General features: G+C 56.9%; 4 protein-coding genes across 4 annotated transcripts in view; 1 reads left to right on the plus strand and 3 right to left on the minus strand.

Annotated features, from left to right (window-relative positions):
* Positions 1–2,107: 2,107 nt before the first annotated feature.
* VDBG_01029 (conserved hypothetical protein) lies at positions 2,108–6,051 on the minus strand (the record flags this gene model as incomplete). The annotated part of the gene is made up of 3 exons (XM_003009300.1): positions 2,108–3,228; positions 3,597–4,830; positions 4,891–6,051. The coding sequence occupies 3 exons, from the start codon at positions 6,049–6,051 to the stop codon at positions 2,108–2,110; spliced, it is 3,516 nt and encodes a 1,171-aa protein (XP_003009346.1).
* Positions 6,052–7,382: 1,331 nt separating this feature from the next.
* Positions 7,383–8,373, plus strand: VDBG_01030 (DUF292 domain-containing protein; the record flags this gene model as incomplete). Its single annotated transcript, XM_003009301.1, has 2 exons — positions 7,383–7,409; positions 7,492–8,373. 2 exons carry the CDS (start codon positions 7,383–7,385, stop codon positions 8,371–8,373), a joined length of 909 nt encoding a protein of 302 aa, XP_003009347.1.
* A 1,934-nt stretch (positions 8,374–10,307) lies between these two features.
* VDBG_01031 (AP-2 complex subunit sigma) lies at positions 10,308–11,151 on the minus strand (the record flags this gene model as incomplete). Its single annotated transcript, XM_003009302.1, has 3 exons — positions 10,308–10,792; positions 10,870–10,939; positions 11,033–11,151. The coding sequence occupies 3 exons, from the start codon at positions 11,062–11,064 to the stop codon at positions 10,463–10,465; spliced, it is 432 nt and encodes a 143-aa protein (XP_003009348.1).
* A 1,077-nt stretch (positions 11,152–12,228) lies between these two features.
* Positions 12,229–14,076, minus strand: part of VDBG_01032 (PDZ domain-containing protein) — a gene marked incomplete at both ends in the record, with an annotated part of 4,108 nt that continues 2,260 nt past the window's right edge. Inside the window, 2 exons of the mRNA XM_003009303.1 lie at positions 12,229–12,461; positions 12,526–14,026. Of these exons, the coding sequence (XP_003009349.1) occupies positions 12,229–12,461; positions 12,526–14,026 (1,734 nt within the window). The remainder of the gene's footprint in view (positions 12,462–12,525; positions 14,027–14,076) is intronic.

The following is a 14,076-nucleotide window of genomic DNA, read 5'->3' on the forward strand; positions in this document are numbered from 1 at the left end:
AAAGGGTGCGGTGGAGGATCGGGACGCAGGTCGGGCACTGTCTGGTCCAGGCCCTGGGGCTCTGGAATATGGTAGCTTGTATGATGGGGGACGATGTCGTCAGGTAGCCGATCTGGGAGGGGTGGGTTGAGATTGTTTCGGGGCGGGACTTGAATGATGATGGTGGTCGTGGCTGGGGGGCGATTTGAGGCGAAGCAGAAGTGGAAGCTGGCACGAATGAAGATGCTGGTGCTGGAGGTGATGCAGGTCTGCAACCAGATGAGAAAATGCCAGGTCAGCCAAGAACCGAAACGAAACGGAGGTGGTCGGGGATAGGTGCGTGGTGGTGGTGGGTGGGTGGGTGGTGGGTTATGGGCGATGGGGTCATGAATACAGGTAGCAGACGTCAGTGCACGCGCAGTGCAAGCGCAAGGGCCACAGGGGAAATGCAGTCAGCCTGGGCTTAGCTCGCGCGCACTCGCTTCCACCACGTCTCGTCGTCTCGCTTTTCATGGCGCGTTCCAGGGCATGATGGATGCCTGCAAGGGGCACCAGCGAGGACGGGACGTGGGGAGGAAGCTTCGGAGCCAGCCAGGCGCCGGGATGGTCGCTGCTTCAAGAACGAGGAACCCGAGCCCGTAGCTGACGGCTAGAACATCTTTTGACAGGCCCACTGACGGCGGGCAGAGGGGGGGATCCGAAGATGAAGAAACATGGGTAGAAGCAACTTACGAGTCATGATCTGCCCTCACACTTGCTGCACTGTTGCTATTAGGATGCGCATTGTTGCTGCCACTCTGATCCGCCCTGCTGATCCAGCTATGCCTTTTATCCATGGAGCTGCTGTCGCCGTCGGTGTAGTCGCTGCCCTGATCGCCATCACCGTCTTCAAAAAAGAGCGAAGACCTGAAGTCTTGGGTCGCCTGGTCGGCTTGTTCATGCCCCTCTTGCTGCTGTCGTCTCTTCCGTCGTCGTCGCTTGGCCACGATGGCTTTGGGAAGCAGTTTGCCCAAGCCGCCGTGGCTCGGGTCAAGGGGCTCCATTGGCTCGCGTTCTGTGAGCGTCCCCGTCTCCAGCGACCCAGAGAACCCGAGGGGTACGGCAGGCGTGGTGTCGGTACGGATTATACGAGATCGGGTTCGGGTTGAGCGACGTCGCAGATGCCAACGAAAGCTTGTCGTTCTTCAGGGTTGCGGTGGTACCTTGGAGTGAAGCAATGTGATGCGCAGTTGAATCTTAAAATCCCTCGACTCGGGGTATTTGGCCAAAACTGCTTTCCAATTCTCAGAGCTGCCCTGGAATCGTGACCGTCTGCACCATGTCTTTCCTTCCTTCGTGCCCTTGCTGCTGGCTGCCCTTGCTGCGTGCTACCTTCGTTCCTTCCCGCTTCCAGATGCCAATGCAGGCCTGGAGACGGAAGGAGCGTCATCATCGCACCAAACTGGGCAGTGGCTGCGGAGCTTCTGCTCCACATTCGCATGCCGTTGGAAGGCGCTACCCCAATAAGAGTGACACATGTACCACAGAGTCCAGTGACGCCACGAGGCGCTCAAGAGACACAGCGTGCTACTGGGTGAGATGGGAACGCCCCCATTCGAGAGATCGCCGATTCGTCTTCCACATCGGCTCTTCCGCCGCGTTGGACAAGTCCAATTCATCCACTCCTCCAACGACTACATGTAATCCTCCGCTTTCTCTGTCTCCTCGGCCCCGAACTTCCCCAAAAGCCGTCCGAGCCGGCGCGGCATGAAGAGCCTGGGTCATGCGTGGTCACCCACCATTGTCTAACAGGCGAGAATCGGTTGGGCAATTGGTGACCGCCGTCACACTGGACTAGCGATTCAAAATCGCGCCGCTAGTGCACGACAAAAATGGTTGCCTGTCCATGGCCTTCACGATGGAGTACACCCTCGCCTTCATGATGGAGGCTACCCCTGAACCTTCTTCAACAACCATCGAAAGGACGGGTCCTCGGGTTTCACAAACCTTGACCAACATGCAGGCAGCACTTCTAGGTGCAATTCAAACGCTAACCCCCTGGTATCATGCAACACAAACAAAGCCGCCAGGCACCCGCCATTACCATACGACACCAGCGCACGGCCGCAACGTTGCTTTCCGCGCACCCCTATCGCTCGTCCTCCTCTTCAATACCTTTGCCCTTGTCATCATCTCGTCGCCAAGTCCCCGCTCCCGTTACCGTCGGCCGCCGCTTTCGTGCCGATGCGCGCCGGGAAGACACACGTCGGAGACTCAGCGGGATCTCTGCCTCGCCCTCCACTGCCGTCTCCAGGCTGTCTGAACGCGCTCGACTGCCTCTGGTCCAGGTCCTATGCAGGTGTAGGCCTGTGTCTCCGCGCTCTGCTGCAGCCTGCCGACCTGTGGACAACGCCGTATCGTGTCTCTGCAGTCCTTGATCGAGTCTCTGGGAACCGGTATCTGGCCGGGCCGTGTCTGGCCTGGACAGACCCGTATCTGGCCCCTGTCCGACCTCTGCTGTTGCCTGTCCCGTGTTCTGTCTGGCCAGCCCGGACAGCCCGGTCCCAGGCCTCTTGATCCTTGTCCCCGACCTCCGTGACTCGGTCTTAGTCAAGGACGCGCCTGCTGCCGCGTCGTCTTCATCGACCGGTACCTCTCTCGTCTTGACGTTCTTCGCATATTCCTTGAACGTCGGCTTCTCCAACATGCCGCTTCTGAACGCGTTGACTCCCACTAGCAACTTTGCTAATTCCACCAGCTCTTCAAGGTACTCAATAATCTCCATCAGCCCCGCTGCGTTTGCATTCCAGCTGAGGAACTTGTGTTGCGTCACTACTCGTGCCGTGCGCTCGTCCTCGGCGAGTACCCTCTCGGGACCTTGCATGCTTGCCATGTAATTCCGCATCCCGCCCTTCCCCGCCCCGCCGGCAGCAGTGGCCATCTCGCTGTGTTGTGCAGCCTTGTCGGTGAGAGCCTGCCGGACACGGTTTATGAGGCGTAGCATCGCCAGGCGTGCCGAAGGGATGAATTGCGGCAGCGGCATGCGCGTCGTCAGCGCCTGGTTCACGACGAAGAGAGCGATGGCGATGGATGCCGCCACGGCGCGACGGTAAGCGTGTACCTCGGTGTTGAGCTCCTCCAGGACCGAGCTGCCATAGACGCGCCGCACCTGGAGCATGTTGTCCATTCGGTCGACAATCTGATGCAGGACGTAAATGATCTCCCGGTAAATTGGATGCAGCTGCCGAAAGCTGCCCTTGAGCCGTGGCTCTGTCAGGCAGAACGGCAGAAATGTCTCTGCAGCCGATAATGCGCCCTGTGCCTTCTCCCGAGACCGCTCGAAGCGCTGCTGAACCTTGTCTGAGCGCAACTGAAGGTTCTTTGGGGTTGTCAACGCCTACGGGCGATGGCTGTCTGCATGCTGCTCATCTGCTTGATCGAGGTTGAGAGGGACTCTACCATCCTGTCGCGAGCTCTGGCGGGGTAAAGAATGAGCTCCACGAGGAGACCAACCGAACAGCCGATGAAGAAGGTCACTAATCGTGTGTAGAGGTTCACGTGTGACACGGTGTTTTCATTGACGGTTGCTATAGATCGTGAGCAGGTCAACATAGCTGACTTCGGCAAGGGAAACATACTTAAAGCGACAGCCGTCATCGAGGATATTGCCACCATGCCCGTCTTGACGTATTTCGTGCCGAGCTGGATGTATACAGATGGCACCACTCCGATGACCAGAATAACTACCAGGGGCGCTCTGTGGCTGCCGCCGGCTACGCACGCCGCATATCCCATTACACAACCGAAGGTGACACCTACCAATCTGAGGATGAAGACGAAAAATGATGTGCCGATAACGACCTCGAAGATCAGGATGAGTTGCAGGGGCGCCCAGACACCCCGGACTTTCGCGTACCACTCGTGCCACGACGGGATGAAGCCCGGCCAGCTGATGATGAAAAAGGCGATGGCAAGCTTAATCGCATAAATGGCATCGTCCGATCTCTGGAGTGACTCGTAGACGTCGGCCACGCGCGCCCGGATGCGGCTGGTGATGCCTCCGGACGCTGCGGCACGCCGCTCTTCCTTCTTCTTCCTCTTCACCTCGTCATTCGTTGTCGGCGGAGTCGGAAATGGCGGCTTTGCGTGTTGAAAGCTCGCTTCCAGTACGTTTGGCACACTCTCCACATCAGCTCTCTGCCGTGCGAGAGGCCTGTCGAGCTCCTCAACAGTGCCTTCTTCCTCCATCCTACTCTCCTCCTTGGGTGTAGGAATTCGCCCCGACCGGCCCTTCTTGCGCATCGTCTGCGGCAGAACCATGGCATCCCTCTCGCCGCCGGTCGACAGCCACTGTCGCCAACCAAAGTATTCGGGAAAGTGGATGCTGATCCTGTGCCGCCTGTGGCGCTTCTCGACGAGGAGACGAGCGTAGCGCAGCAGCTGCAGCATGTGTACGGCCGACTGCCGCAGGCCCAGCAGGAAGGACGATACGAGAAACGTCTCCATGCGGGGCATGATATCGGTCTCTCCGTCCTTGGTCGTGGTCGCGCGCTCGAGCTCCTCCGTGGAGCAAAAGTCGTAGATGGCAATGGCGTCCATGAAGGCGTCAATGTGGATGTCCATCTCTTCGAGGATGATCCTCTTGGGCGTCGGCATGCCCGTCTTCAGCTTTGGAAGGCCGTAGCAGTACGCTAGGCTCGTCGTCACCGTCAGGGCGGCCTGCCGCAGCGCCTCGGTAAAGTCCTTGGTCGGCAGCTGGATGCGCTTGATGATGGCTTCGAGAACCTCGGGATCGCCTGCTTCCAGCTCGCGCAGCGCTTGACGGATTCCAATGCGTCGAGAGGATCTTCCTCGGCCAGCGTCGTCGGGTTTCTGAACTTTCTAGGGCCCAGAAGCTCTTCAAGGGCCGAGGGCGCGCTGGAGCGGCCGCACGAATGGATCCTCGTCCTCGGTATCGGTGGCATCGTCGGGTTCGCCGTCGCCTAGGAGGACAAATTTGTTCTCGCACGCGCCGATTAACATGACGGCATTGTGTACGAGACCAGGCATGGCTTTCGTGGTGATGGGTTTGAGGCTGGAGGGCGGCAGGGGGCCGATGGCAATCTCGAGGTTGACCTCGGACTGCCCAGCGCGGCAGCGCTGCAGGCCTGACCGCAGCGCAGCTTTGCTGGCCGTCAGTGCGGCCAGGCCAATGTGTTGGGCGGGGGCGCTGATGACGGGCGCTCTCGATCCGGGTGTGGACAAGGGATTCCGTAATCCGGACCAAAGATGGTGATACCAAGGTCGTTTCGCGCTCGAACCAACTAATGTTTTCACGGTGCCGGCCGTGCTCGGCGAGGCTTCGGCCGGGTGGTCACTCCGGGGTTTGTCTGGGCCATCCCCAGGGCTGAGGAACCAGTTTGTGGAGCGCGTCACGGCCAGCGTCGTCTGATCAATGGCATCGATGGTGGCGTGGGCGAGGAAGTCGTTGGAAGGCTCCGGGAAGATGGAAAAGTTGATCAAGAAAGTGACCACCATTCCTATCAAGATGGGATAGGCAACATACGTGACGATGGTGCTCGTGAGCGCCCGCCACGGGCCCATGAGGATGATGGTAGAGGAAGTTAGGTGAAAGAGAACGTAGACGATCAACCTCGGGCTGGACGAGCGAAGATATCCGTGATGAACAACGGCACATAACAGAAAGAGAGCTCGAATAGCGAACGCGGCCTGGAGGTTGTCATCGACGGCCCGGCTCGATAACCAGAGACCGAGCGAGCCCCACGCCGTTCCCATTGTTGCGCCGACAAGGGTCAGGAGTAGTCCCTCGACCATGGCGCCCATTCGTTGGCCCGGGTTGGCGAAGACGGTTGTTAAGGGGGCCAGAAAAGTAGTGCCGGGGAAGAGGGCAACAACCTCAGGGATCAGGACAATGATGATGGTGAGAGTCGTCGCTATGGAATACTTGACGACGCGCCGCCATAGGTTGTTGCTTCGGAGGTTGGTCCATGTTGCAGCGGACCAGGCGCGTGACTTGAGAAAGCCGGAATGAAGCCATCGCGGTCTGTGTCCATGTCGCAGTCCTTTTGTAGGCGCCGCCTCGGCTTCAGCCATATCCGTTGCTGAGTTGGCCAACGCTGTACGTTGAGCCACGGAGGCAAGTGGCTTCCTGCAGACCGTGAATGCGCTTCAGACAATAAATCGATAGATGCGGTTGCTGGAAATTGAGAATCACGATCCCGAGGTATGCAAATTCGACCCCCATGACTCCATGGCTTTGATCTGAATATGGTGGAAGTCTAAGTCTTGGTGGGATGAAGAATGGGGGCAGGAATATTCGGCAGCGTTGGGCACATCGTTCGCGGGCCGGCAAGAAGATGTCGAATGTTAGGTCGCAAGTGGCAGGCAGACGTGGATCTGGAATGAGGTGAAGTCATCTGCCAAGGTGAGTACATGTAGCATTGACGGGGGCGCGCGAGTCGTGTGTTCTGGAAACCGGGTCCGGTTCCGGGGAGTTGATTCAAGGAAGGACCCAAGAGAAGAGAGAGAGATCCTTGGAGGGATCCAAGGTCAACATGGCCAAGATAAGTGCCCTGTACTAGTGGACACACCAAGATAGCTGAATAGCAAGGACTGGGGCCAAGACAAGGCTCTGACATGTCTCGTTCATGAGTAATTCGGTGGTAGCATGTCACCATGTTGATGAATATCACGGTGCCTACCATCTTGATCGACTAAGATGACGGATATGTCATGCATAAGACATGCTTGACAGGTCTCATGCAGACGAAGAAGTCTCTGCAGCACCTACCCAACACGAAAAGCGAGCTGTCCGAGCGAGTTGGACCAAGCTCACAGGTCCATATTGGGCATTCATCATTTTTTGCAAGCCCTAGCCTCGACTTGGGTACCGAGAAGATGCAAATCCTCGATTTCTGATACTGGTCATCCCAGCAGGGGACGTGAATAGTCGCCTGATAGACGAGAGAGCAACATGGTTGTGAGAACTTTGCTTGTTCAGCAGCCTGTATGTGCAGGCATTCCCTAACTACCCAGGTACTTAGGTCGGTAGGTACCTACCCTACAGGCATCAAGGACTGTCCGGGCAGACACAGTGGGGTACACAGCATCCTTTGGTGCCACTGATCCCCGCACTCAGGTCTTCCGCCTGAACCTCCAGGCGCCGTCGCTTGCTCTCGAGCAACAGCACTCCCACTCTCCACTTGAAGGTGTCTGGGGCGATTAGATAACGCCCGGGCCTGCTCCCGTCAATCCGTCTGGCTTGCGATCGTCTGCCTGTCACCTTTGACTCTGCCAAACACTACACTCTTCAGACTTGACCTTCAGGCAACAGCTTACTTATTTCTGCCTTTTTCCCAGACATTCCCCCTTGATCGAACACATACATCTGCATCTCAAACCGCTCTAGACGGCTGCCGCCCATCATGCCTCCCCCTCCTGCGTCCTTAATCGTAAGTGACCCCGCGTTGATCCCCCGCCACTGCAAATGACGTAGACCCCGCTAACGACGCAACTCGCGCGCGCGCCATCCAGACCAAACTCAAGGTCCAGCTCAAGCTGGCTATCGCCCGCCTGCGCATGGTCCAGCAGCGCGATGAGGCCTTGGGCAAGACACAGCGCCGCGCCATGGCCCAGCTCCTCGAGGTCGGCAAGGTCGAGAGCGCCCGCATCCGCGTCGAGAATATCATCCGGTCCGACATCACCAACGAGCTGCACGAGCTCCTCGAGTTGTACTGCGAGCTGCTCATCGCCCGCGCCGGCCTGCTCGAGGGCTCGACGTGCGACCCCGGTCTCGAGGAGGCCATCAAGAGCATCATGTACGCCGCGCCCAAGACGGAGATCAAGGAGCTGCAGGTCGTGCGGACGTTGCTCGCCGAAAAGTACGGCAAGGAGTTTGTCATGTCGGCCATGGAGAACTCGGACGGAAAGGTGGCGCCAAACATTGTGAAGAAGCTGAGCGTGACGCCGCCGCGGGAGGAGCTCGTCGTGGGATACCTCGAGGAGATTGCGCGAGCATACAACGTCGACTGGCCCAAGCGCCAACAGCTCGGCGAGGCGCCAGACCTGCTCGACGACGACGACACTGACGGCCCCGGGGAGGATGGCGAAGGCGGTGGAGGCGGCGGTCAGAAGGTTCTTGCGGAGCCGGATCTCAAGGCCGAGAAGGAGCAGGAGATGCTGAGCAAGGCCACTCCGCCAAGGACGATCGGGGGCCCGAGCAGCCCTTTAACGGTCAATCCGCCCAAAATGACAACTGACAATGTCCATCCGCAGGTCAAGGTCAGCTCGCTGAACCTGAAACCGAACCAAAAGATGGCCAACGCACAGAAGAAGACGGACTCCAATGGACCTGGTGGCGCGGTACCCGACATTGCTGAGCTCGAAAGGAGGTTCGCCGCCTTGAAAAAGCTGTAGCATTGAACATGTCGATGATGGTGTTTTCGGTTCAATGGGCTGGCTCTTGGGATTGGATGCTTCATATTTAGCGAGCATATGTTTTGTTATTTTGTTGAAAGCTGGTCAAGGACCTGTTTATCGTTGCTGAATGGACCGACCTATGTCTGATGTGACTACCTAGCTTACCAAGACGTACGCTTTGCATCGCTGTGCTTCACAATCATGATTTGCACTCTCAGAACCTTGGAAAGCATTCCCTTACTTCGGAATAATATCAAGGCAGGCGTCACTGAAGCTTACTACCTGTTAAGGCCCATATGAAAGGAGTTGGTGGCTGATCAACTAGTCAGCGCTGGTCGTCTGTAGTCCTATTGTTCCCTTCAGCCCTCTTGCTGCTCCTTGCATCCGAGCCTTGGAACAAATGCAGACACGTTCAGTCTCCTACGTATAAAGAGCAACAGCCAGTGATTCATAACATGTTTTGCATTAAAGGTCATCACCAGACATTGGTGGTCTTCTTCCCCATAAGCACGCATCGTGAGAGCTCGTCCAACAACGACGCCGCGAGGTTTCACTCCTCTTGTTGGAACTCCTACGAGGCGTCCCGCTGTGGCTGTTTCGACCTGAAAGCAGGAAGAACAATCACGCCGCGGCTATGGACGATAGCGATTTGGCCAAGCTAGGACTTCCCGGCCTGGTGTATATCAGACATGCCCCCCAAGGTGATTTTCAAAATCAGCTACGGCGTCAATTCGAGAATGGGATATCGGACGAAGATGCCATCCTAGTGGGCGCGGCCGAATGGATGGCGGAACAGGTGCCGCACCTTCCTCTCGTCAACCACAAGAGCAACTCTCCCGTTGTTCGAAAATGGGTTGGTTTTCTTGCCAGTCTAGGCTGTCCCAAAAACAAGGTCTTGGATCACTTTACCCGATCCAAGAAAATCAGAACATACCGCGGAGATGGCAGACCGGCAACCGACTCTTAAGTTTTGGAACATCGCGGAGCGACTCATGGACATCACATACGATGGCAAAAGAGCAAAAGGCGTCCGAAGGAATAAGCCGGTTTGCCACCCCGTGCTTCAAAATGGCTTGTAATGCTGTTCCACACCTCCCTGGCAAAATATTCCCATCGAGAAAATGATCCGAAACTCGAGATAAGCTCTCCAGGCCCCAGCATCTCCCAGAGACCTGCTCCCCCCGAAGTTCAGGGGATCAGCCGACCCCGTTCTCGGTCGGGTAAGGCACCCAAGGCTACAGATCAGAAGAAGGAGATCGTCCTCGTCTCATTCGTGCGACCCGTACCAAAGACCGGAGGCTGCGACAGAGCAGATGTTGTCGACCACACTCCCTTCGACGAGGGATCGCCATACCGCAAGCGCCAGAAATTGACTGAGCGCCTCCACGGAGCGGCTCTTCGACAGACGAACGACGCGACAAGCCTTTCCCCGACGAAAACAAAGAAGTCTCAGGCCAAAACGAAGGCATGAACAATACACAACAAGACATGTCTATACGTTTGGGAACACGATCGTTTGAGAAAATCACCGGGTCAAGATCGCGACAATAGACGCGAAAGAAAAGCGCGAGCTTCGCCGCACCAACAGTTGCCATCACCAGACCCTAAAGATACCATCATATGCAGACCTCGTCTCGCCTTGATACGAACCCCAAGCCCTGTCAACGATCAGCCGCTCGAAACTGGCCCCCTTTGGCCGTGGTATAGCGTGGATGACAAGCCCTGCCAGAGTGAAGAGCGCAGAGGAGTTTGCATCGGGGCCCCCATTTCGCAAACTGACGAAGAACGGGCTGTCATTCGGGCGGATGTATTCCTGGATGGGCTGGCCTCCGAGTTGACTGCGAAAAGCTGTGGCGGCCGTACGTCGCGGGCCATGGCGTGATCCCATGACCGCAAGCGAGACAATATGCACATAGAAATCCGATGAATCATGGCATTAAAAGATCTTTGCCAGGGATAATTAGAAAAGAAATAGACCTAACTCAATTGAACGCCCAACGCCCTCCCAGTCATGATGAGTTCCATCCTCCATGCAGCCGCCCTGAATGTTGTATTCACCTCATGCTTTCTCCCTCCTTTTGTTCGTTCACTCCAGCTTGTCCAGATGTTCCAGTCGTGTCAACACAACCTGCTTACTCGTCTCCTCGATTTCACCGGCCAGGAACACCTCGTCGAGAATGGCGTAGACCTTGTAAAAGTTGAAGACGAGATCGAGCTCGCACACGTTGCCGAAGAAGGAGTCGAGGACCTCGACGAAGAAGTGGATGGCCTCGAGGTAGGCGAGCTCGTTGTCGTTGGTATCGACGCAGGCGCAGAAGAAGAGCCCGGCGTAGCGGCGGTAGACAATCTTGTTGTTGCGGTGCTCGACAAAGTTGGACTGGTACTTCTGGTCGCGCGGAGCGACAAGACGGTGGACCTGGGACGATGAACATTGTCAGACATGGTGAGAGCGGATACTCGGGCGACTGTGGGAGGTAGAGGAAGCAAGCGTACCTCGCCCTTGAGCTTGATCTTCTCGTCGTCGCTGTATGGGGCGTACCACTTTGCGAGGCGGGTTTTCCCCCTGAAGGAGGGGTGCATGTTAGCGACGGTACGGGACGGGCGGGAACGGGGCCAGCCATGTGGCTAAGGAAGGTCCGAAGAGCGAGGAACGTACTGTCGGTTCTGGATCAGGATAAAGGACAGCATCTTCACGGCGGTCCGGCGCGCATGGGCGGCGCTGTACGTTTCGTCTGGAGCTTCTTCCTCGGGGGGGGGGGATCTCAAGATGTAGTCGCCGGACCCCGAATTGGCTGACCAAGAAGACCGACCGCCCGTCTAAGCACCGTGCTGGGCGTGCTGTACATGAGGTGTGGGCACCTATGTGAGGTACCTAGGTACGTACCGTGTCAGGGGAAAAGGGCAGAACGCTCAGGCAGATGCAGGCACCGACTGATCTGCCGCACTTCACCGCCTTGGGTGGACCTACAAAACCGCGTCGCGTCCCGCCTCCTTTAGACTTTTGGTTCCTTTCCTTTCTCCATCTGAGTGCAAGGGCTTTACGCGTATCAGTGAGGATTCGTCCGAGATCGTGTTTTTGCTAGTTGAAAACTATAACTAAGACCACTCCTAGTTGGCTTCGGCTGGCTAGGGAATTTTTGTAATCCTTCTTCTTCCTCGATGGATGGAAAACTTTCTCTCTCTTTCTCATTGCTCACGCCTACGGGCTGGGGTGAAGAGGATGTGTATGCAGCGTGGCTCGCCATCAACATGGCTGCGCGTTTCCTATAATGACAATAACAAAGACGATGATGACTGTTTGACAACTGAGCATCGTGAGGGACGCAAAGGTCTTGTAGCCTTCGATCATGGCGGTTGTCGATCTGGACACGCCGTTGCCTGTTCGCTGGACCGTACTTGTACGAACCAGCAACTTTCGCATTTTCGACCGCGTCTCTCACTGGCTTGCCTTTGATGTCTGTGTAGGTCATACCGTTGCGAGGCTAGCAGCCTCGGCTGCTCGTTTCGTTTGGCCATCCACGGCGCCTAGGAGCTCGAGAGTGCCGAGTTCATCAGAAGGACCCTACAAGATACGACAGCGACGGACGCGCAAACAGAAAACAGGACAAGCAGCAGCAAATACGGTCAAGGCGCGTAGTATGTAGTCAGTTTTCTCATCTTACAGCATTGATGACACATTCAAAACACACTGGGCAAAGAGCTTTTTGCCCGTCCCTCTACTAAAAACACATCTGTTGGTATCCGGCCCTTCAAGCTTCCCAAAGACGTCATCGACGCCAAACGACAGGAGGGCATAGTACTGTCCTCCCTGCCGCCATCTTGCACCACATTGCGTTCCTTCCCCTGCCTGCCTCATGCCGGCAAGATGTCCTCCTCGCCCATATCCGCGTCCTCACCCGTGGCGGCGTTGATGCCGTCGACGGTCTCGCCATCGAACACCTTGCCGTGCTCGTACGTCTTGCGTCGCCAGCCTGAAGGGTCCGACGCGTCCTTGATCCACTCCATGGTCGGGAAATAGTGCTCGTTCTTCTTCATCGTGATGACCCATGGCACACAGTCGAACGTGCAGGCTCTTAGGCGGAAATCTGTTACGAGTTCCGTTAGCTCTCAAATTGCTACGAAGCATGATCAAAGTATTCGTAGACTCACAAGTATTGTCCGGGATGTTTTCCACCGCGGCGAGAAAGGCCGGCAGGTCGTGCGTCGGCTTGTCATTGACGTGGGTGATGAAGTTGGTGGGAGCAAGGCCGTACTGGTACGAAGGGGAGCCCCTCGTGCGTGCCGAGACGTAGACCTCGCTGTGCAGCTTGCTGATCTGCTGCCTGACGGCATGATGCGGCCTCTGGAGGACGGCTCCACAGAATGACACGGCGTGGTCCGTCTCGACATCGTCCGCGGCCGATGTGTGCACCTGGATCGTCATTTCTTGCTTAACACGCACGACGACAGCCTCGATAACCTCATGCGAATACATGACGTCGAGCTCTGACACCCTCGTAATCACCTTGCCGTTGAGGCTGAGGACGATGTCGCCCTCGAGCAGCGCGCCGGGCTGCTCCGTCCGTTCAAAGGTGCGGTTGCTGACCATGAAGAGCTGGTGGTGCGTCTTGTTGGCCTCGGTGACCTTGCGAATCCACTCGTCCGAGACGCCCATGTCACGCGCCTGCAAAAGCTTGATGGCACGGAACTCCACAGGGAGTAGTCTGAGTTTGGGCAGAACACCCTGCTGGATCTGAGAGATCACCGGCAACAGTGTCGGTGTCGCGAGACCAAGATGGTACTCCTCGTCGCGGTTGCTGACCGGCGAGCGCTCTCCGAGGTACGTCAGCCATAGGGCCTGCACAGAACCATCAGCTGCGACCAAAACGCCGCTACCACACTGGCTGCTGAGACTCGTGTCGACAGTGATGGCGTCAACATTGACAGCGCGGTACCTTGGCGCTCCCGAATTAGCAGGAATCGCCACTGGTGTGATCTCCGTCACTGTTGTCGTCGCATGCACGATGCGGCCCAGTCTGTTGTAACCGATAAAGTTGGTGGACGCTCCCTGAGAGATGGGCTCGCTGCTCAGCTTGGCGCTCAGCACAGGCGCATCTACAAGTTTTGGGTCGTACTGGATGATGGCATAGTTTTGCAGCGGATGCAGGAAAACAACCTTGCCGTCCACGAAAATCGTATCGGCGATGCTGACCGTTACGTCACAAAGATCATGGGGGACAACAGCCCTCGAGATGATGACAAGGCCCTTGTCAGCGTCTATCACGAGCCCCATGCCCCATTTGCGATTCTTCGGGAAGCCGTCCAGTTTGACTGGCATGGTACAGTTGACAAGCACAAAGCTGCGGACCAGGTCGGCAACGGCAGGGTTTGATGTGTACTCGAGCTGGATGAAGGAGCCAGACTGAGGTACCGTCGGAACCGGGGGCAAAGCATCACCCAGATCGGAAAAGTCCCAAAGGCCAGTCTCGTCATTTCGCACCGCCATCTTCATCTTGGCCGACCAATGCCTGTCCACATTGATAACGGTCGTGTTGAGAGTATGCAGGTCACGAAGGTGCTTGTAGGTAACGACGACCCTGCGACGATCAGGAATCTCTTTCATCACCTCGACAAACGTATCGAGATCGGGCGTGTTCTTGCCGGCCACGCTCTGGATGAGCCAGCCATTGTCTGCGCTGTCGAAACGGAAAGACCCGTTGC

The sequence above is a fragment of the Verticillium alfalfae genome, genomic scaffold (genome assembly GCF_000150825.1).
Source record: "Verticillium alfalfae VaMs.102 supercont1.1 genomic scaffold, whole genome shotgun sequence".
Taxonomy (NCBI): domain Eukaryota; kingdom Fungi; phylum Ascomycota; class Sordariomycetes; order Glomerellales; family Plectosphaerellaceae; genus Verticillium; species Verticillium alfalfae.